General features: G+C 45.3%; 1 protein-coding gene and 1 long non-coding RNA gene across 7 annotated transcripts in view; one reads left to right on the top strand and one right to left on the bottom strand.

The window, feature by feature from the left end:
• Nucleotides 1–23,833, bottom strand: part of NUMA1 (nuclear mitotic apparatus protein 1) — a 72,480-nt gene that overhangs the window by 23,479 nt on the left and 25,168 nt on the right. The window contains exons 1-3 of one of the 6 annotated variants that reach the window (XM_027563011.1): nt 13,466–13,772; nt 7,788–7,861; nt 2,459–2,544 (exon numbers count right to left, since the gene is read on the bottom strand). In XM_027563011.1, the coding sequence (XP_027418812.1) occupies nt 2,459–2,544; nt 7,788–7,829 (128 nt within the window). In that variant the 5' untranslated portion in view covers nt 7,830–7,861; nt 13,466–13,772. Of the gene's footprint in view, nt 1–2,458; nt 2,545–7,787; nt 7,862–12,278; nt 12,387–12,631; nt 12,854–13,117; nt 13,291–13,465; nt 13,773–23,833 lie in introns of those variants that run through there. The other 5 variants (XM_027563012.1, XM_027563014.1, XM_027563009.1 and 2 more) reach the window with 5 other exon arrangements.
• On the top strand, nt 13,863–18,742 carry LOC113905551. The gene is made up of 3 exons (XR_003514685.1): nt 13,863–13,951; nt 14,094–14,217; nt 18,038–18,742. It is a non-coding gene; the product is annotated as an uncharacterized LOC113905551 (long non-coding RNA).

Below are 23,833 nucleotides of genomic sequence, written 5' to 3'. Positions count from 1 at the left end.
AAGCAAAAGCTTGATCCATCCATGCTGCACACTATTATCTGTTACAAGTCATACCTGGCTGTCTCTCCTTTGGTGATGTTAAAATTAAATTGTAGGTTAGTTACTGCCAGCCTAATGGTTTTACTGGCCATTGATGTTAGTTGCCTAGATCTACTGCTTTCATTAGGGTTTGCAAAATGGTTACTAGTTACATTATGAGTTACAAAATGCTGACTTACAGGTGGTGCACAACTCCATCTATGAAGTATCCTTGAAAAAAAATCTTAAGCTAATTAAATTTAGATCTAATTACCAGTTTATAGGCAACAAGGGGAAGAACAGGTTACGAAGTACCATGATGATGCAATTAACAAAGGTCAGAATTTAGGAAAGTCTACAAGATCAAAAAAAAACAAAACAAAACAGAGTGGGGTGTACAGGTAGAAATAAGCAAGACACAAGACTGGAGGGAAGAAATGGGCCCCTGATGAAAGCTCTGAATACCCAAACTGAAGTTTTTAGATTTCAACCTCTTGGCAATGAAGAGTTGCTGAGATCCATGAGCTGTTGAGCACACAGTTTTGAAAGCAGGATGGAGGAAGGTCTTGAGATCATACTACAGGGATACCCAGGACTAAGAATAGGTTAGAGAAGAATGAAGTCATGAGAGTCTGGTATCCAGAGGCAGAGGAAGGGATGTGAGAAATCTCCTGAAAGGACAAACTGAGAAGATGGTGACATTAGAAATCAGTGCCCAGGTAAGGGGAGAATTCAAAATGATGCTGAAATGTCCTGTGTCTGGGTAACCGGGAAAAAAAATGGTGTCCAGGAATTCCCTGGCAGTCCAGTGATCAGGGCTCAGCACTTTCACTACCAGGGCCCAGATTCTATCCCTGATCAGGACACTAAGATCCCACAATCCATGCGGTGCAACCAAAAGAAAAGAAAATGGCAGTGTCTGTACCAAAATAAGAAATACAGTGGCTTCCTTCACTAAGGCAAGTGGGCCAGTCAGAGCCAAAGGGACCTTTAAGAAATCATATTAGACATCTCATTATCAATATAAATCTCAAAAGATTAAAAAACCAAAAAAACCCACTCTAGCAAACACATCTGTCGTGGGGGCACTCAGCCCCACTAGAATATCAACTGTATGTTCATTCACTCATTTTCACCTAACAAACATTAATTAAAACTAATCACTGCAGTCCTAAGTTAGGTGTAGAGGACCTGAAGATGAATTAGACCCAGACCCTGCCTTTGACAAGTTCAGTTCTACCTTGTTTCCCTGTCAATGAGCTGCTGCCTATAAATGCAGCCAACCTGCTTCACAGAGATGCTGAATTCCAGTTCCCCCATTCTGTGTGTGGATACAACGCATACAGGTGTGTGCGTGCTCAGTCGCTCAGTCGTGTCTGACTCTTGCGATCCCACGGACTATAGCCCGCCAGGCTCCTGTCTCCATGGCATTTCCCAGGCAAGAATACTGGAGTGGGTTGCCATTTCTTCCTCCAGGAGATGTTCTTGGCCCAGGGATCGAACCTGTGTTTCCTGCATTGCAGATTATCACTGAGCCACATAGGACGCCTCAACACTTCAGATCTTGGTCTGGGGGACTCAGCATCTATTGTGCTTTCCTTTAAACTGGGAAAGTCGGTCCTCTCCACTGTCCCCCCAATTCCTTACATCATGGTTTGCCTGTACTTTTGCCCATAGCACAAAGAAGTAAAAGGTCAGTCAGTCTGCCCTTCAAAATTCCTTAAAGTTGAGGGTCAGGAAACAAGATGAACCATATGAGCTTTAAAAAGATAAATATAGGTTATGGCTTGACCCATCTTTGCTGGGTTCCAGAAAGGTGAGGCAAGAGAAGGAGGGCCCACTCCACTCATTTCACAGATAATTGTGAAGTTCAAAGGAAATGTGCTAAAGACACAGATCTAAAACGAAGAGGCCTAAACTGAGATCCTGGCTACATGACAAGCAGCTTACCAAATGCTAACTGACCTCAGAGAATAAGTTAAATGAGGTAGGTGAAAACCCCAGAAATGCGCTAATGGGTTAGAAAGGCATAAATCTGTGCAGTGCTAACAAGTTAAAAGATTTTTAGGTCCTGCTTCTTTCTCTCAAGTTTATTAGCTTCCCCTTTCTTCTTTCTGGCCCCAAAGGTTGCAAAGAGGGTTTGTGAGGTAAGGATGATCTTGTGAGATAAGGAGGGCTGTAGAAGACTCTTGTTGAGACAAGAGGACAGGGAATGCCAGGGCAGGCTCCCAGAGAACAGAGACGTGGCAGCTCTCCTACGAAAGAGCGAGGAAGCCTCAAGACGGGACCAGAGTGAAACCTCTCTCGTAGAGACACACAGTGACTGGAAGACGTTCCAATCCGGTGGCGCTCTCTGGCCAGCCAGGAAAGGAAACAGATGCAGTTCCCACCGCAGCCTACAGCTGCACTAGAGGCTGCAGGGAAGGCAGTGCAGACTTACATGCCGTCAATGATCCTGATGAAGACGCCGCAGTCCTGCAGCTGCAGCACAGCCTCCACCGGGTCAGCCAGGCGCAGACTGTTCACCTGCGAGGCAAAGGGAAGCACTTGGTGAAACCGTCTAGTGCAAAAAGCCCTGGGGTTTGCTCCTTTCCCCAGGTGTTGGCAACTCTGCTTGTTCTGAGTGCCTGTGTGCGTCCTAAGTTGCTGCAGTCGTACCCAACTCTCTGCGCCCCCCTGGACTGTACCCCGCAAGGCTCCTCTGTCTATGGAATTCTCCAGGCAAGAATACCGGAGTGGGTTGCTATTCCCTTCTCCAGGAGATCTTCCCAACCCAGGGATCGAACCCGCATCTCATGTCTCACTGCATTGGCAGGCAGGTTCTTTCCTGCTAGTGCCCCTTCTGAGTGCCTATAGTTGCAGCTAAAGGAATGCAGGAACAGGTGATTCTAGGACTTTTAATTTCAGCAAAGGAATGTTGCTGCACCAACTCATCCACTAAAGGCCACCTGAAAACTGCTCTCAGAGTCCTTCCTTTGGCTTCTTATCCTTTGAATAAGAGCTTAAGTTCTCCTAGAATGTTCCAGCACTCGGGTGTATTTTAAATGTAATTGGGCATAAAATGGTTCTAGAAAGAATGAAAGAAACTTGTACCCCAAGAGAGGAACCTGAGGCTGGGAGTGAGGGGTAGGAAAAAGAAAGGCTTTTTTTATATAGCCCTTTGTATTTCTTCAATGTTTACAGCTCAGATGTTATATTTACAGCCCTTTGTATCTCTTGATTTTATAGCTCTTGAAATCTGAATTTTGTATCCACTTAAAGTTGATATTAAATATCAGGTATATTTTATATACTCCCACACAGATATAAAATCTCATCATAGATGCATTTTTAAATTCTTTCCAGACATGAAACTTTGGCTGAGGCAGGGAGAAACGATGGGAACACACGATAACAAAGAAAAAAGGAGGGAGGAAGGAAATGCAGAGCTACAAACCCCAAAGAAAAACGTGTCAATTCAGATTCCATCACCTTTCCCGTTCCTGGCCTTCAGGCAGGCATTCATCTAACTCAGTCTTTGCCGCTAGAAAGTTCACCAGCAGTCACACATAGATGAACCAGGTACACAGGGTATTCAACAAGCACGCATGGTTGACTTCTACAGGAAAACCTCATAAATTCCACTGGTACCAAGTGCAGAAGTCTGGGCTAAAGTTTACCTTTGTGATTCCTTATTAGGAAGGAAGAGTTTGCTAAGTCAGTCAATCACATATGCAAGACTGAAGGAGAAGGGAGACATATCCTGCTTTACAAGGTATTTTTAAAAACTTCAGAGTAGCAGTTATGCGCAAATGAGTACATTCTATTAAATGTACTCTTTATTTTTTTAATTGAAGTAGCTGATTGACAAAATTGTTTCACAGTGATTCAGTATTTTTGCAGATTATCCTCCATGATAGGTTATTACAAAACACTGCAAATAATTCCTTGTGCTATGCAGTATATCCTTGGTGCTTATCTATTTAGTGTAGCAGTTAATCCCATACCCCTAATTTGTCCCTCCCCCTCAAATGTGCTCTTCAACAGGCACTAGAAGAGGCTCCCAGACAAGGATTTTGAATCCAGCTCCTACGTCCACTAACTTGCCAGGAACATTTGTTACCAATTTTGTTTCTTTCTGCGCCTATTTTCTCGCTTGTCAAACTTACCTACCTTAGGGGGCCAGTGTGTGTTCAAATGAAATTGTGGATGAAAGAACACATTATCAAATAAGAGGACTAAATGCAAGGCTCTGCTATAGTTAATAAAAATTAAAATAATGAAACAGATCCAGCAATACTTCTACTTCTTAGTTAAATTAGCTGACTGCACTGGAGAATCATGAGAATGAGAATGAAAAAAAAAACAAAAAACCAGTCATCAGTTACAGAAACGATAGTACTTATTTCCATTAAATAATTTTATATTGAGAACTTCTAAATGAATCTAAATTAAAGTGGATTGAAAGTAAAAAAAAAATTTAAGTGTGGAATATAAAATAGAACCTTTCATTGGACTCTTAAAGATAATAATTTATACCACCTTTAGGGGCACAGGTGTGTGTGCGTGCGTGTGTGCATGTGTGTGTGTGCTTAATCTAATTAGAAAAGGCCCGTGTGCATTTTTAAAGATTCTGAATATTCCAAGCCACAGTCCCTTTCTATCTGTTGAAAATGAAGAGACTACAATGACTTAAGCATCCAAAAACTATCTTCTTTTAATATCTGAACCTACATAAATACATTCAAGGGCTGTGAATGCTCATTCACTAACAAGATTGGAAAAAAATCATACCAGTTAGCTAGTTTAACTTGAGGAATCAGGATTCATCTCATATCAATTAAGCAATAACTCAGCAACAGTTTCTTTCATGGATATAAAAATATATTTCCTTCCTGTGCATTATTTTGCTCTCAAATGGGAAATCATTTAAAAGCTGAGGAAGCAGACAAGCTCCTTCATCTCTAGTCAGGATACAAAATGTGAGAGAGGGCCAAGCTCACTGAAGAACCCAGGAACTTCCTGTGAGGCTACCAGGGTCATTTACGGTTGCTGAATCTTAAAGTTCCTTATATGCCCTACAACAATTTATTCACTATAATTGCTGGGTACAGAATAATTTCAAGCCGTACTTCAATTTAAATAAAATACAGGTTTATCTTTACATTAGAAAATAAATTACTGAAAACTTGGAAAACAAAAAATTCCACTCACTCTAGTATTTTAATACCTGTACTTCTAGCATTTTGATTTCTTTCTCCTTTTTCCTAGGTCATTAAAAAAGAAACCACCAATGTGACTGTCACACGCATGCGTCTGTGTGGATGCCACTCCTCTCACTAACAAGCACCATTCCATGTTGCTACAGTGTTATAAAATCCACTTTAGCTGCCTAACGTATTTCAATTGAAAAATTGTATCTAACTATATTTTAATATATTAATGTACGTTCATTCTGATTTTTCAAAAAAAGCATACAAGTATCTGCTGTTAAATAAAACCAGTCTTTTTTGTGTCTTCTCGGTAAACTGTAGTAGTCACTATAAAACCAAGCCTAAAACCGATATAAATAAACTGATAAACTTAAAACAATGCAGCTGAAGGACCCCTAAAGATCACTTAATCAACTGAACTAGGCACACAGACACTACTCATCCAGTCTTTTCCTGGGCAAGAGAAGAAAGAGATAATGCTTCTAATACACACATAAAACACTGAAATGTAAATAAAAAATATAAATATAAAACACCCATCTTAAACTATACAACTAAAATTTGCATCTATTTCAGAAGCTGAAGATTAAGAACACACGTTTTGGACACTAAACACATTATTTCCTGACTACAGTATCGACAGTGATTATAAAGACAGTTTTAGTAAATCCACCTTACTTGGAAATTAAACATTCATTTCCTAATTCTGTAATTTTTTCTTAAAGGTGGCTCTTTAATTAGTCTTTCTGATCAGTAGTTAGGGTGACTACTAAAATACCCTCTACCAAATAGCATGCCCAGGCAGTACTGTATGTACTTACTCATTTTATTTATTTATTTATCAGCCACTCTGTGGAGCATATTTATTTATTTATTGGTCACTCTGTGTGACGTGTTATTTACTTATTTATTTATTGGTCACTCTGTGCAGCATGCAGGACCTTAGTTCCCCAACCACAGATCAAATCCATGCCCCTGCAGTAGAAGCATGGAGTCTTAACCACTGGACTGCCAGGGCATTTCCCCAGGCAATATTTTAATATTTAAGTGTTTTTTACAGACATATCTCATATTCTCATAATAACTCCATGAGGTATTATTATTATTTCCATTTTTAAAATGAGGTGCTGAGAGGCTAAGTAACTTGTCCTGGGTCACACAGATAAGCCAGAGCAACGATTCTAACCAAGCTGGGCTGTCTGCCTCTAAGATCCTCGCATGTCATCATTACACTGTGTGCGGCTTCTGTTTCTCTGTAGCTTTAAGCTCCCAATGCTCAGCGTTATTTTGTCATTTGCCATTGTCTTAGGCAGAAGTATATGAAAAGACCTAGCAAAAGAATTTTGGTGAAGTAACCAAGGCACTAGGAGGACAATGGAAGCTGACAGAAACACAGTAAAGAAAGCAAGGAGAACCTTGCCCTGAGATTAAAGGCCTTTCAAGACCAAAGTCCCTACACGTCAACGAAATCCAGCATCAATCCTTTTACAGAAACGTGAAAGAAAAAAAAAAAAAAGAAAGAAACATGCACATGGAGGGGGCAGACATGGGTTCCCGGGCTGTTCTGCAGCCACCCTTCCCTTCACTGAAAGGGAATATATACCTCAGAGAGGCCTTTTCTAAGCTATACAAGTGAAGGCATGGATCACTTGTCAGCAGCAACGTCATCAGAAATAATCAAAGTTAAATACCAAGGGGAGGGCTTCCCTAGTGGCTCAGTGGTAAAGAATCCACCTGCCAATGCAGGAGACATGGGTTTGATACCCGGTCCCAGAAGATCCCACATGTCTCGGAGTAACTAAGCCCATGCGCCACAACTACTGAGCCCACACACTGCAACAAGAGAAGCCACCACAATGAGAAGCCCACGCACCACAACTGCAGAGTAGCCGCCTCTCGTCGCAACTAGAGAAAAAGCCCTTGAAGCAATGAAGGCCCAGCACAGCCAACAGATAAATAAATAAATTTTTAAAAACTGAGGGGAACTCAGCCATAAAAAGAACAAAATAATGCCATCCGCAGCAACAAGGATGAACCTAGAGGTTCTCATACTAAATGAAGTTAAGTCAGGCAGTGAAAGACAGGTACCACATGATACCATTTATATGTGGAACCTAAAAAGAGGCCACAAATGAACTTATCTACAAAACCAAAATAGAGCTACAGAGATAGAAAATAAACTTATGGTTACAAGGGGGTAAGGAATAAACTCGAAGATTAGGACTGACGAATACACACTGCTACACTTAAAATAGATGATTAATAAGGACCTACTGTACAACACAGGGAGCTCTACTCAATATTCTGTAATGGACTATATGGGGGAAAAAATCTTAAAAAGAGTGGATATATGTGTAACAGATTCACTTTGCTGTACGCCTGAAAGTAACACAACATTGTAAATCAATTATACCCCAATTTAAAAAAAGCTACAGGGAAAGGCAAAAGAAAACTGTGTTTTCTTTATCTGGAGAGGAGAAGACTCTACATAGCTCTGACTCCTAGAGAACTCCTCTCTCACCTCTCCCAAGCTTCCTGGAGAAGTGTGGCTCACAAAAGCAGAGGAAGACCACTCACCCAAGTGAGGAGTGCAGCCGCCCGGGTGGCATGGAGCGTCATCTTGGTGAAACCAGACAGTCACCCCGACGCACCTGGAACCCAAGAGAAGAGTCAGGGTGGTTAATTACATCAGATATCCACGATGAAGGAAGAAAGGGGAAATGGCTTCATTTACCAGCTTCGATAAGTTACTCAGCACTTAATCTACCAAGACATCACTGCAGTTTTTAGAGAGCTCAGAGCATACATCAAAATTATTCTATATAACATACAGTGTCACAGCTGACAATAAAGAACTCTGCATTTAACGTCCACAAGCTCTACACACAATCTTTCTGTCCCTTAGAAAATACAACACTCAAAGCTGGACTTCAGCCCTACTCTTTGGGACATGGTGCCCTTAAAACGTGGAACAAACATCGTTTTTCAGACACATCTAGGTCTGAATGCTGAGTCCATGTGACCAAGCTCTTGTGACCTTGGACAAGTAGCATTAACTTCTTTTAGTCTCAGTTTCCTCACCTGCAAAAAAGGATCTGCAAAAACCTCTCCAGGTTCTTTACTGTGATGCTTCAAGATAAAACAGATAAAGCAAATAGCATAGTGCCTGGCACACAGTAGGTATTCAATAAATGATCACAGTCCTTAAGCAAAAAGATTGATTTCTGGCTCTTTCTGTAGGTACCCGAAGTCTGCCTAATTAACAATAACCAAGTCTTTGGGGAAAACCATCAAATTCTGGATTTCTGTATCCCCCACACCAATATCAAAGACATGGCTCCAATGGGAGACTGCTGCTGCTGCTGCTAAGTCACTTCAGTCGTGTCCGACTCTATGTGACCCCATAGACGGCAGCCCACCAGGCTCCCCCGTCCCTGGGATTCTCCAGGCAAACACACTGGAGTGGGTTTCCATTTCCTTCTCCAACGCATGAAAGTGAAAAGTGAAAGGGAAGTCACTCAGTCATGTCCGACTCTTCCCGACCCCATGGACGGCAGCCCACCAGGCTTCTCCATCCGTGGGATTTTCCAGGCAAGAGTACTGGAGCAGGGTGCCATGGGAGACTGGATGAAGCCAAATCCAATGCTGGTAGAGATCCCAGGGGACAGTTAATGAAAGATTAGGTACTTGTTCTGGTATTTTTACTCCCAATTTTCCTTTCCAGTGGGAATCTTCCATCTGTCTGCCAACCTGCTCAAGAGACCACACACCCGGTGACTACATATTCCCCAACATCTCTTAGCAGCTCGCATAATTCCCACAAATCTTCATGAGAGTAATCAGCCCCACCCCCACCTCTTACTGCCATGGGTGCCAAGTCTGTCAGTACTCTAGTAGAAGGAGGAACAAGAGTGGCAAGAGCCACATCATCTATAACTTTCCCCATATATCAGCATCTCCAGGCTGTGGGTTCTGTGGGACCAACACATGCTGAGTACTATCTGAATACAAGGTGCTGGGGATAAGACGCCATGCTTGTCCATAAGGAGCTCACTGTCTAATAGCGGAAAGAGATACATAAATCTGATAATCCACTACCCATCATCTCTTAGGCCTTCCTCTGCAAGTGTACTCTGCTTAATAAAACCAACCAAAAAGGTTATTTTCTTAGTCCTTACATATGCTCATCCTGTGCTGGAAGCTACATGGGAAATGGGAGACAAAGACATGGTCCCTGCTTTGAGGGGCTTACAGAGGAAGTAAAATTAAACATAGAAGCGCACTAAATAATAGAATAATTAAATGCCAAATATAACTAAATGCTAATTGTAATTAATTGCTTCCTGACCCTGCAAAACCCAATGTGAGTCCACCTGCCATACAAACATCACAGTTTTGGAAATGAGCCAATTCACCCAGGTTTTGGCAAAAGCAAGTGTAGTGGTTAACAAAGAGTTCTCAGGAGGGCAGAGAAGCTAAGGGGCTTATGTATTCCTCGGTTTTTGATGTTCACCCAGTGTGGCCCATCTATGGGCACTGACTGTCTTGCTCCCTCAACAGGATGAAGGCAGATGGCCTCAACTACTGAACTGCACAAAGTCTTTTCTGTGGTTGGTCAGTTATCACAAGGACCACGCTTGGCCCTTGGAGTAAAGGCAGCAATGTCCAAGTGCAAAAAAAATAAAAGTTCAGAGCTATTCAGGAACAAGGGCAATGAGGCCCTGATCACCTCCCCGTCAACCCCACTGCTGCCTCTCCAGACTCACTGTCCTTTTGATGAGGCCCAAAACAGCAGTCAGAAATTGCATTTGCAACCGGAGGTGGATCTTGCCGCCTCTGAGAGATTCCACAGCTGTGTTGCTAAAAATGACCTGACCCACCTCTTCCCTTCATCTCAGAGGCAAAACACACAACCCTTACGTCCTCCCAGGGGAGCCTGTCTAATACTGGTGTCAAGGCCAAATGCCTTCTTCTGTGCTCCCCAGGCACACGAACAGGCAGAATTCAATATTCAACATAAGGAAAGACCTTACCAGGTCAAATCCCACAGAGGGGCACTTTCTCAGAGACAGGACCCTGGGGTGAGAGCCTTGACAGCAGCTCATTCACTCACCGTGGGTAATGAATGACTGAAGCCAGTGGCACAGCTAGACCTCGGCAATGGGACTACAACTTTAAGCAGACCTTGGCTTGGAACCCTAGGGCTCCCAGCCAGAGCACCATCCTCCACACCCTCCCCCTGAAATCTGAGGCAGGCCCCACCCAGAAGACTGGGTGATGGTGATGGAAAAACAGATCCCCACGATTGCAGCCTGGAACCATTTCACAGAAAGGTCTGCTAAGATTCACCCCCAATTCAATCAGGCAACTCACCCCCAACCCACCCCCCAAACCCTCAATCAACAAACAAACAAAAATCTTGAGATGCAGGCCCTCTGTGGACACCTTCAGAATTCCAACCTATCTTTTTCTTTGAAAAGAAGCGCCCTCAGCAGAGAAGGCACTCTCTCTTTGCCCTGGGCTCAAAAAGGAACCAAGACACAAAAGCAGCTGCCTTATAAACCAAAGGTCTTGTATCCTCTTGACATTTTCACAACTCACATAATGTAACTTCCTCATGTCAGGATCAATCCCCACATTTAAGGTAACCCCTCTGTCTCCAGAGAAGATAAATCAGGACAAAACCTTGACACTCAAGAGACATGCAGGGACCTGGCCTGTACCCTCTCTGGGTCTTAAAGAGTTAAAACCTAGTCCTGGTTTCCTACCAGGGCTGAAGCTAATGCAAACCACCTGCTCAGATGGAAGGACCAGGACTGGAGGGTCAGGTTGCTGAGCTCTGGGGTCTGTTCTGGAAAAGCTTCAGTTTTAAGCACTGACCAAATACAGGCCAAAGGCCAGAGTTTTGAGTTGTGGCAGCACTACTCTCCTCACCCCGCCCCCAAAATTGGGTGCCAGCTCCTTCTGAGACCACTTCTTAGCCACTGACTGCCCTCATGAACACCATGATAACACCAAAGTGCCCTGTGGTCTCAGAAAGCTGCAGAACTGTACTCAGAACAGGGGCCCTTGCCTCTGCTGAATCTTCATTCTTTTAGGTGCTAACTCCCATTCCCAGACTTTTGGGACCCAAAGCCCACACAAACCCTCACCTCAAAGGTTCCAGCTGTGTGACCCACTGCTTTTCTACCATGGGTTCCGAAGGCCCACAACTCACGAGAGAAATGGCTGTCCCAACTCTGTGCCCATGCAAGATTTACCACTACTTACCTAGACAGCCTGCCTGCTTGTGACCTCCATACGTCTTTCTAAAAGGATATCCCCACATCCAGAGTGAACACCCTAATCTTGAGGGTGCTCCTTTCCTCTAACAGGAGAGGAGGCACACTCAGGCAAGCACCCAGACCTAATCTGCTGGGTTACTCCAGAGTGACCCAGCAAAGGCCAATTCATGTCACCACTGGCTCACAGGTCATAAAGAACAGGATAGGAAATATCCTGCTGGTGCAGCCCTGGCTAGGAGGAGGTAAAAAGCCCAAGAACCAGCAGCTCTAAGAGAAGCCAATGAGGGGAAAACACAGTCCTCTTCAACCCCTGAGGAGTTCTGAGCAGGAGGTCCTGTCCAACTCCAAAGAGTTTCTCTGCACTCCTGAGGTCAGGGCAAACCAGTGGTGCTGGCTGTACTCCCAAGCCCTCGAAGGGGCTCACTCTGGACTCAGGCCTCCCCCTCTGCACGAAGACCAGCCCCTCTGTGTAGCCTAGAATTTGGCCCAGTGTCCCGGTGAGGAACACGCGAAGGACTGCAAGGGAAACCAAGGTTTCCCTGGTTTCTTCAAAGTGGCTTACTAGTATCTGCCCTTCCCCCTATGCTCTGTAGGGTCCACATCAGAAAGATGTGGGCACAAGGGCTGCAATCAAGAACCAGATCTGGGGCCTACAGCCCGACACTACACACACACCCCGACTCCAGCAGCTTATCAGCACCTGCCCCCACTGCTATATCAACACCCCCTGGTCTCTACCAGCGGACAAAATGAACCTTTTCACTCCCCACCGTTGTGTACACACCCAGGCCTCATTCGGGAATAGACGCTCTCCCGAGCTGTCTACAGCTCAACGTGCAGGCGCACACGCTTTCTCCCTCCGAACAAAAACACGCTGACATCTACGCGAGGGGGAAAGAAAGCGACCCTTTGCTCTAAAAGGCGCCAACTCCCGGATGTTGGCAAGCTCTGCTCCCAGCGCCTGAGTGTTTATTTGCTCTCCCTCTCCTCTCCCTCCCCTTCAAGGATGGCGCAGGAAAGGGAGGTGAGGGGGGAGAGTCCACCGCACCCCCTCCTCCATGTTTGAACAAAACCCCAGAGAAACAGTGAGGGAGAAAAAGTCTCAGTGCAGGGGGGGGAAGGGGAGGGGGGCCTTACCAGACTCCCAAAGCCACACGGATCTAGAGGTTTTAATCCACCATTAGCATTTAAATCTTGAAAGGAGAGGAGGAAGTGGGGAGGGGGGGTCTAGTGGAAAGTAACCCCCCACACACAAAAGAAAAGTTGTTGGTTTTCTTCTCAGTCAGCCTGGCAGGAGCGATCTTCCTGGCTGACAGCCAGAAGTGCGTCACAGCCAGGAGTCTGCTTTCTTTAAAGGCGCAGCGAGCTTCCGCGAGCGGGGAGCAGGGCACTCTCCGCGAGGGGGGAGGGGCGGCAGTCGGGGGCCGGGAGGAGGGGTCCCCGGCGCGCCCGAGCGGGAGCTGCCGAAGCCGGCCGCAAACAAGAGCCCAGGACGCGCGGGGTGGGGGCGGCGGGGGGAGGAGCCGGCAGACAAAAATACTGAACTGCGACAGTGGCGAGCGCCAAAGCAAACTGTGGCATAAACACAACGAAACGCATCTCACAGAGGCCTGCCTGACAAACCTGATAGCCCCGGACACTCCCCCTTCGCGCTCTTAAGACGGCAGTGACAGCCCGTCCATCTCTGGCCAGCCGCTGCAGAGTAGGCCGCGGGCTGCCCCGCGGGTTAGATCAGCCCTGCCTGGAGGAGAGCAGGGCAGGGAGGAAGACCCGGGAACAGAGGCTTTAGAGAGCGCACGGGACGCAGGCCCTCGCAAACAAGGGGCGGCTTCCTGCCGGCCCCGGGGCGGGTCGCGTCTCTAAGCACACACGCCGCTCGCTCGCACACAAAGCGCCGGCCTCCGTCCGCGGGTGCCGCCTGCCCCGGGACATGGCCGCCCCGTTCCCCGAGGGAACCTCTCCAGCCCGTACCTTCTGCGTGGCTAGGCCGGGCTGCTGCGCCGCGCCCGCTCCTCCCCCTCGGCCACCCAAACCAGGTGCCCGGGCCCACGGCGGCCCTGGAGCGCGGGCCTGCGCTGTCCTGTCCGGGTGACTGCGCGCTATTGTCGGCTGCGGAATGGCCGCCAAAACCCCAGCTGTGCTGCCAGAACCTAATCCCCTGTTCCGCCGAGCACTGGTGGGGAGGGGCTGAGGGGCCGAGTCTCGGGACCTCGGGCGGCAGGCAGGAGCCCCTCAGCAGACACAGGCACTGGGACCCGTCGGCAGAGTCTGCTCCCGCCTCCCCGCCAGGGCCGAAAAGAAAAGATGTCTGACGCTCATAAAACAAAACCACAGTGTTTCCACCCCCCAAACAATGACCCTCACCGATCACAAGAGAAACCCACCGGCCATCAGGAAGCCCCTCATCTTATCAGCACTTACACCACAAACATTTATTAAGCACCTACTATGCAAAAGGTACTGCTAGAGGACACTCGAGAGAGCATAGTCGTGTCCCACTCTTTGCCACCCCATGGACTGTGTAGCCCGCCAGGCTTCTCTGTCCATGGGATTTTCCAGGCAAGAATACTGGAGTGGGTTGCCATTCTCTTCTCCACAGGATCTTCTCAACCCAGGGATCAAACCTGAGTCTCCTGCATTGCACGCAGATTTTTTACCCTCCGAGCCACTAGGGAAGCCCAGAGAGCACACAAAGAAGAATTACACCAAGCATCTGTACTAAGGTAGGTTATAATTCCACAGGAGATAAGCAGTGTGACTTGAAATTATATTTCAAGACAGCATGTGCTAATTTTCACAAAAAAAGACACAAAAATTCTAACTAGTCGAGAGTAGGGAAGGACTATAAAAACTAAGTGATATTTTAATCTGGCTCTTAAAACACATAGGTAGAACTTGCCCACATAGAAATGGAGAGAGAAGTAAGGAAGAAGGAAAGCAGAAAGATGTGGACATAGTGGAGGAACAAACTTGAAGGGAGAACTGGGGTAAGATTTGGAAAATTCTGAACTTCAAGAAATGGAACAAAGATTTAGATATTTATTTTATCGTTTGTTTCTAGCACAGAGATGTGGTGTGATGAGAAGTATACTTTGAGAAATTATTCTGGTATATAAATGAATGAGACTAGCAGCAGGGAAGCAGGTCAGAAGGCTGCCATAACAGACAGGAGACAGGCAATGGGTGGGGAGGTTGAAGGTAAGAGAGTGGAAAGGGCAATGACAGACACAGTGGGAACAGGATGAAGGGAAGGGAATGACTGAAAGCTGAGGGAGGAATTGTAAAGAACAAAGTGTGAGGGGTGGGAGGGAGGACAGAGAAGCCATATACAGAATTAAAATAAGTGTAGAAATGCTAGGGATCACATTATTAATAGAACAAGAAAGAAAACAAGGTGCAATAAATAGCAGCTAATGCTTACTGTGTGCATACTATGTGCCAAGCACTGTTCTGCTGGTCTCCTGTGCATTAATTGTGTTAAACTCATTAATCTGAAAAACTCCCCTCAAAGAGTAGATACTATTATCACTCACCTGTACAGTGAGTAAACTGAGCCACAGAGATAAAATAATTTGCCCCAGATCACACACCTTGTGAATCGCAGGACACTGTCTCAATTCTCCTATTTGTAAAACAAGGATAGATACTTATTTTGTAAGATTGTGATGAAGATTCAATAACATCTATAAAATGCCCAACACACTTCTTGTGCTTAGTCGCTCAGTAGTGTCCGACTCTTTGCAACTGGAAAGAAAAGATGTCTGATGCTCATAAAACAAAACCACAGAGTTTCCACCCACCAAACAGTGACCCTCACCAATCATGAGAAAAACCCATGGGTCACTGGGAAGCCCCTCATCTTACCTGCACTTACACCACACCCATTTATTAAGCAACTACTACTTTGCCAACAAAGGTCCGTCTAGTCAAGGCTATGGTTTTTCCAGTAGTCACGTATGGATGTGAGAGTTGGACTGTGAAGAAAGCTGAGCACCGAAGAATTGATGCTTTTGAACTGTGGTGTTGGAAAAGACTCTTGAGAGTCCCTTGGACTGCAAGGAGATCCAACCAGTCCATTCTAAAGGAGATCAGTCCTGGGTGTTCTTTGAAAGGAATGATGCTAAGGCTGAAACTCCAGTACTTTGGCCACCTCATGCAAAGAGTTGACTCATTGGAAAAGACTCTGATGCTGGGAGGGATTGGGGGCAGGAGGAGAAGGGGACGACAAGAGGATGAGATGGCTGGATGGCATCACCGACTCGATGGACATGAGTTTGAGTGAACTCCAGGAGTTGGTGATGGACAGGGAGGCCTGGCATGCTGCGATTCATGGGGTCGCAAAGAGTCGGACACGACTGAGCAACTGAACTGAACTATGCAAAAGGTGCTGCTAGAGGACACTCTAGAGAGCATACGTACTCAGTTGTGTCCAACTCTTTGCGACCCCATGGACTGTAGCCCACCAGGCTCCTCCATCCATGGGGATTCTCCAGGCAAGAATACTGAAGTGGGTTGCCATGCCCTCCACCAAGGGATGTTCCCAACCCAGGGATCAAACCCAGGTCTCCTGCTTTGTGGATTCTTTACCATCTGAGGCACCAGGGAAGCCCAAGAATACTGGAGTGGGTAGCCTATCCCTTCTCCAGGGGATCTTCTCGACTCAGGAATCAAACCGGGGTCTCCTGCATTGCAGGCAGATTCTTTACCAGCTCAGCTACCAGGGAACCCAGCACACTTGACTAGCAAGTAAGGCACAGGGTGGTACTTAAAGGTCAATTCCTACTTACGGGTTTTGGCCCCTTTTCACCAAGATGTCCAAGCAGAAGTTCACTCACCATTTGTCAGGGAAGCTAGTGGGGTGCTTCTCCCTGAAAGAGACTAGGTCCCCAGCCAGGATGCTTGCTTTCCTTCCATCAGTATGCTTCTATGGATTTTACTTTATCAACACCCCGATTACTGGTTATCTTGTGATGGGGTTAGATTGTAGGGGACTTTCTACACTGGGTTTCTTTTTATGTTTGAGTTTATTTTTAATAACCATGTATTACACTGGTGATCAGAAAAATGTGTCTACATACTGCGTTTGTCATTTGTATTCCCTTGACTATATATGCAGGGAAGTCTTGTTTTCACATCTAGAATGTAAATTCCTCAAGGGCATAACCATCTATGATACCCCATAGTACCTAGGGCTCCTTGAATCTGTTCCACGGAACTACATCTGGATGGAAGGCTTCTGGCCTTTTCAACCTTCTGGCCAAATTCAACCTTCTGGCCACCAGAGAAGGACTGTGCTGAGTAGTGGGGGTGTTCTGGAAGGGGTCAAAACAAGGCCCATTGCTGCAGAGACCTCCATGGTCCCACTTCTTCTCCTGGGCAGACCCTGTATCCTATTCCCATCGTATCACTTGCAGTCTGTGGTTAGCAATTGCTCTTGGTATTCAAATATGCACCAGGAAAGTAAAGGCAAAGCAAAAACCAAAGCTTTTATAGAAAAGCAAAGAGGCAAACATGATTTAATGACTGGCATGATCAATACTCCAGAAAAGGTCTGAGGTGAAAATAGGAGGCAGGCCTCCTAAAATCACCATTGCCACATCTGGCACTGTGTCAGCTCTGAAGCGCCCCAGCACACGAAAGGATTGATACTGAGTCTCAAAAGAATACAAGAAGTCCTCCTCCCGCTCTCCCTTGGCTTTAAACTCAAGACAACAGCTTCCAGCTGTGCGGCCTCAGAGGCGCTGAACTCTCCTCTGGAACCTCTCCACCGCAGCTGCCAAGCTTCTGGGCCTGCTCTTCAGGACAGCCCAAGGAGCTGGGCCAGTTTCCCTGGCCTCTCCCTCCCCCACCACAGAGCGCCACTCCCCTCCCTTCCCCGGCCCTCCCCTCCCCTCCCAGGGCAGCCAGCCAGAAGAACCTCCCCACCCCTCCTCCCAGCCTAGCCAGGCAGTCAGCCGGCCATGGCTACTGCTGGATTCCACAGCCCCTGCTCACAGTCCCCGAAAGATTGCGATAAGAGTGGTAAAACCATTTTTAAAAGAAAGAGAAGGAGGGGAAGAAAACGACACCTAACACAAAATCTGAAAGGCTTCAGGTAGAGGTTGGAGGCGTTGGGGATGGGCGCAGAACGCACAAGGTGTTTTCAAGGCATCTGGTATATTATATCTCCTGAATTGAGTGGTATATGGTGTATGGGTATTTATTATTCTTGTTTAAGATATAAACATTATGATTTTTTAAAGTGTATTATCATTTTTACAAGTTTAAACTGAAGAAAGGAAGGGAGCTTTTCCCTGAGATGGTTCAGGAATGAGTGGTTCTTAATACGAACCATTTGCCTGGCATTCACAGTCCTGTGGGACCCGGCCCAGGTCTTACCTTCCACAGTCACTGCCCTTACCCAAACCCTCCACCCTGCCAGACTGGTCTTCGCACTGTCTTCTGAGGTCCCTCTGAACCTCACACCTCAGCCTACCAGCCTGGGAGGGAAGCTTTCACCACAGAAAGCTACAGGCTAAAGCCTAATGAGAGCCTCTCTCTCAGTCCCTACAGGCCCTCCCACAAGGAATGTTGGCAGGAGAAATGCTTATGGATCCACTACCCTATGCAATGCCTTCTAAGTCCTTCCTCTGCCACCTGATGTCCCAGCATAATAAATACCTAAAGACTATCATTACTGTTGTTGCTGTCACTGTTGTAATTAATAGCTAGCATTTAATGAGCACTTGGTATATGCCAGACACTATGCGAAACACTTCTTAGCTTTACTGTGTTTAATCCTCACAATAACCCGGTAACACAATGACCCAAAACACTATGATTATCCCTATTTTACCAAAATGGAAAACTGAGAATGGCTACATAACTTGCTGAAGGTCACAAAGAATAAGTGCTGGAGGTAAAATCTGAACCCAATTTGAGCCCAGATCCCATCCTCTTACATGGTCCTTTTATCTAATTCTCAGGAAGTCTTAAGGTAGGTTTTATTTCTAAAGATGACAAAATCTGAGACTCAGAAATTAAGTGACTTGGTCACCTGAGTAGTGAGTTGTCTATCTGGTCTCTAGACCATTCTCTGCTGCTCTCAAATCACTGAATAAAAAAAAGGCAGCAGCCCATCCTCAGTGGCTCAAAGAAGCCTCGCACCTGTACCTCCTCCCCAAAATCAACTGTTTAATCAAAAACATTCAACAGTTCCAATTTCCAAGATAACCGCTAAAGGGACTTCCCTGGTGGTCCAGTATCTAAGACTCCACACTCCCAGTGCAGGGGACCCAGGCTCAATCCCTGTCAGGGAACTAGAGCCCCCATGCTGCAACCAAGAGTTTTCATGCCACAGCAGAGATCGAGGATCCCGTGTGCCACAGCTAACCCCTGGCGCAGCCAAATAAATAAAGCATTTTTAAGTAATCACTAAAGTTTTTTTCTGAAGATGCAAGAGCTTTATAAACATTAAAGGGCCAAAACTCTTCTGAATCAGCAAGCACAGAAGAGAAGTCTTCTCCTAGAAGAGATGTTGGACATATCTAAAGGGTGAGAAGCCATGGAGAAAGAAGGCTGGAGGGAATACCATTGGCTGGAGGGAAGGACAATATTTCAGAACCCTGACCTGGAGCTTATTTACCAGGCCTTATTCTCCCTCTCCAGAGGGTAGGGGCTAAGTAATGAGGCAGTGTTGGCAAGCCTGAGCTTCCTGGGGAGAAAAGCAGAGGGCATATCAAAACCCAGAGAGGATTCATTATGACATCCAAGAGGCTCTATTCACTTCTCCCTCAAGGAGGTCTTTCTGCAAAACACCTAAGAACCTGTTCACCCTGTTTCCTTGTCACAGAGGAGCAAACGGCTCTGTCCCTACAGGCAACATGTCTAGCATAGTGTTTGCTCACAAGCACAGAACTGATGATGAGAAAGGTCAAAGAAACAAAAGGAACAGTTTTAATGTAAAGATTTGCAACTCCTGGAGACAGCCTTGCCAGTAATAGAAAACACACTAGGTTTGGTGTTGGAAGTGACTGGAGGGAAATTCTGCATCAGCCACAGACTGTACTTGTGGCTTTCAAGCAAGGCACTTGCCCTAACTTGGGCCTCAGGAAAAGGTGAGGGTCAGATCATATCTAAAGGTATCTCCAAAAATTTCCCATGATTCTTTCTCCAGGACACCATTCTCAACAACAAGAATCTTGTAATAAAATGAATTTCCTCAGTACCTGGTCAAAAACCTCACCAGTTAGGGCTTCCTTCTCCCCCAAATAGCAAGTCCACTAGAAACAGGCACTTTGTCTGTCACCCTACTGGGTCCCATGCCCAAAGCGAGGCACTCAAGGGTGTTTCATTAATCCTGATGAGAGGAGGAGGTCCTCAAAAACTGGTAGTTCCAACTTTGTATGGGGTACAATGAAAAGTAATAGGAGCCATACTTGGCATTTACAAGGTTTCATAAATAAAAGCCACAGAGAAAGTGCAATTTATGATTACATTGATCTCAACACCCTAAAGAAAATCAGCTTTCTATACCCGGCCAACAAATCACAGAACCTCAAGGATGAAAGAGCCCTTAATGGTCTTCTAGTCCCCCGTTAGATCAACACTGGAATACATGTGACAGCTCTGCTGAAGATTTCCTATCTTCTGCCCAAGAGAAATTTTACAGCTTATTTGTAAAAGCTTATTTGCTTATGCCTGAGCAAGGACTGCCAATTCAAGACAACTTGTAATTTCAGAACATGAGCTGGGAGAGCATGATACTGCCCAGGATCTGGTCTGTTTCAAATCAGCTTTAAGTAGCCATAAAACTCAGAGGACATCTCTCGCTTTTCTCTTCTCTCCCATCCTCTCTCTGTCTTCCTCTTCCTCTCTTTCATATCTCCACCTCTCACTCAGCACTGAAACCTCTGTCTTTCTGGTTCAAATCCACTTCTTCTACCACACCAGGATGATTTTAACCACTGACAGAAATGAACAAAAACATATTAATAGGGATTAGATTTCTCAGTGGGGTGCCAGATAACTCAAGAACCAAACCTGTCAATATGTTACTAATAAGTAAAATAAATGGATCTAGTGTCTAACATGGTCATGATAAAAAATTTAAACAATTGAAAAACCCTAACATTTTAACAGATTTCAAAGATTTAAAGAAGGCTACGTCTCATGTCTCAATTAACCCCCCTAAACTTAGAACCCTAAAAGGCAAGTATGTTTATTAACATTTTTATAACTAGGACCCTAGGCTTCAAAAAAGAAGGCAATACCTGCCCTCAGGGTCAACCACCAAGGCTGCAGAACCAGAATTCATCTTCTAAATCCATGGCTCTCTCCAGTCCAACTAAGCTACATCCTATATACCTTTCCCATCAGCACAGCTTTTTATTCATTCAAAGCACTTTTGAATTCCCTGTTCAAACTGTTTCTACTACAGCTTGTGAAGTGGCAGAGCTGGAATGATTTTCTCCATCTTTAAAGACACTAAACACCATTTGACAAAATAACATTCCATATATCTGGCGTCACTGAGAAGTACAGAATCCCCAACAAGCAGTTTTTCTAAAAACTGAAATCTCCCTTTAGGACCAAACCCCTTTTGAAAAAAACTATTCACGATACAAAGTCCCCAAAATGCCTAAGATATGTTAGAGTTAATGAAATTTAATCAGAGACATTCAACTATAAACATGAAACAACCAACCTAGAAATACTGTGTTCAGATGAATGAGATGGGCTCAGAATCCTGTGAAGAGACATACCTATAACTCACCTAAACATGAGCCCAAAGGACAAGGCCTTGGGTAGTGCTGAACAGAAGGTGAGAGAATACTGGAAAGCGCAGTGGAGACCAGGAGTGACTTACTAAAGGAGCAGTGTGCGGCACTGAAGGATTCTGAGTAGGAGGATGGCATATATGTTATGTGCTGTGGAAAGGATGGATCTGGCAGGACACTGAGTCCAGAGGCAGATAAAGCAGAAGTAAAACTGCTGCTCTCAGGCAAGGGCAGTAGGAACTTTAAAAAGGTATATTTAAAAGGCACTGTGGAATAGGCTCCAAGATCTTAGGAAACAGGAGTATGGGAAAGGTGAGGAGCAGTAAAGACCTCTAGGATTCTCACTTTGGTGAAAGACTTCAGAAGAGGAACACAGGAGGAGCTACTGTTTTACAGGCCCTGTGAGGGACAGATTAACTCAGGAAGGCATGATGAGGAAAGCTTTACCGAGGAAGTGGCATTGAAGCTGAGTACTTAAAGTACGAGTAGGATGAGTACGGTTTCACCAAAAGAGAAGTTAAAGAAAAAAAAAAAAAAAAGCATTCTAGCAGGGAGAACAGCATGTGCAAAGACAGAGCTTATTACATCTGAGCCATGGCGTGCAGTTTTAGGAAGGTGTAGCAGATGGTGAGGCTAAGGAGCATTAAACCATGAGGTACTGACATCACACTAAGGAATTCAGAAGTTATCCTGGAGGTGATGGGAAACAATCAAGGTTTCTGAAGGGAAGAAGTAAAGGGGAGTAACACAGATCAGACCTATGTTCCCGGCTGTATAAAGTACAGGCTAGAATGGTGAGAAACAGAAGGAAGGCAATATAGCATAACGGTTAAGAGCATGGAGTCTGGAGTTAGACAGGCTAATTACAACTCTGGCTCTAGGGACGTCCCTGGTGGTACAGTAGATTAAAAAGTCCACCTGCCAATGCAGGGAACACTGGTTCAATTCCTGGTCAGAGAAGATTCCATGTGCTATGGAATAACTGAGCCCATGCACCACCACTACTGAGCCCAAGCTCTAGAAACTTCGAGCCGCAACTACTGAGCCTGTGAGCCACAACCACTGAAATCCTCGTGCTCTAGGGCCTGTGCTCCGCAACAAGAGAAGCCACCACAATGAGAAGCCCATGCAACAAAGAGTAACCCTTGATCACCGCAACTAGAGAGCCCCCACATGCAACAACAAATACCCAGCACGGCCAAAAAAGCTGGAGCCAAATTAAAAAAAAAAAAAATCCTGGCTCTAGGACTTTAATAACTGCAAGCTTCCCCATCTGTAAAATGGGAGTAAGAATACTTTCTCAGAGGGTGATATAGGGAATTTACAAGATAGTATGTGTGAAGAAAGTGCTTAGCACAGTACCCAGCAGAAAGGTTGAAAGTTTATTAGTAAAAAGTTACTGAAGTTCATTAGTAAAAAGTTACTTCTGTGTGTGGTCTAGTGTTGTGCACTCTCTTCCTCCTACCCAAAGCTTTCTCTTCCTGTTCACATGATTAATTCTAACTTACTCTTCTTGCATGATTGTATGCTAAGTTGCTTCAGTCACGTCCAACTCTGTGGGACCCTATGGACTAGAGCCTGCAGGCTCCTCTGTCCTCGGATTCCCCAGGCAAGAATACTGCAGTGAGTTGCCATGCCCTCCTCCAGGGGATCTTCCCCACCCAGGGACCGAAGCCAAGTCTCTTAAGTCTCCTGTGTTAGCAGGCGCGTTCTTTACCACTAGGGCCACCTGGGAAGCCCCAACTTATCCTTCCTATCTTTGCTCAAATGCCACGTCTCCATGTAAAATCTCCCTAACCACCTGGATTAGGTCAGGCACAGCATCATATTCTTTTCCTTTATAGCTCTCATAGTCTCTAGTTATATCTTTCTATATTTCATTCTCTTTTTTCTACTACTGTGAGCTCCATGAAAACACATACCATGTGCTCACCACCGAATTCCTGGAACTGAGTAAAGTGCATTGCACCTGATAGGCATTTACAGAATTAATGAAAGGTTTCAAATTACATTTTTAAAATGAACTGTTTATAAGATGCAATCTTTATATAGGTTAGAGATATCAATTTGGGTCACATTTGGAACACTGTGACTATAATCAGAAGTGGGTCTGTGGTGGGATCATGCTTGCCCTGTTGGGCCTGTAAAGGAGTGGTATATTCATTTGCTATTGAAATCAGCTAATCTGAGGCCAAAGCCTCTGCCTTACACAACTCTAGGAGGCACCAGCATTGAGAGGAAATGAGAGAAAAATGGAAGAAATTCCACATCTTTGGGGATTCTATTTAGGCCCTCTACTCCTCTATATTATTTCCATTTTGGAGCATTTAACAGAAACTAGTGACTATACCAAATGTCAACAACAACAAAAAAGGAGATAATACTGGTAGATAAGAGAATGGATTTGGGATCAAACAAACTTCTTCATTTCTCTTCTTACTTGAGGTTCACATCATCTCCTGCTTGGATACCTCCCTCACCAAAACCAACTAGCAGTTGTGTTTGGCTTTTCATCACTGACAGTATTTTCCATCTACAAAATATTTCATGTGATCTCACAACAGTTCTGTGAGGTAGACAT

Source organism: Bos indicus x Bos taurus, chromosome 15 (genome assembly GCF_003369695.1).
Source record: "Bos indicus x Bos taurus breed Angus x Brahman F1 hybrid chromosome 15, Bos_hybrid_MaternalHap_v2.0, whole genome shotgun sequence".
Lineage (NCBI taxonomy): Eukaryota > Metazoa > Chordata > Mammalia > Artiodactyla > Bovidae > Bos > Bos indicus x Bos taurus.
This window is presented reverse-complemented; position numbering and strand designations above follow the sequence as displayed.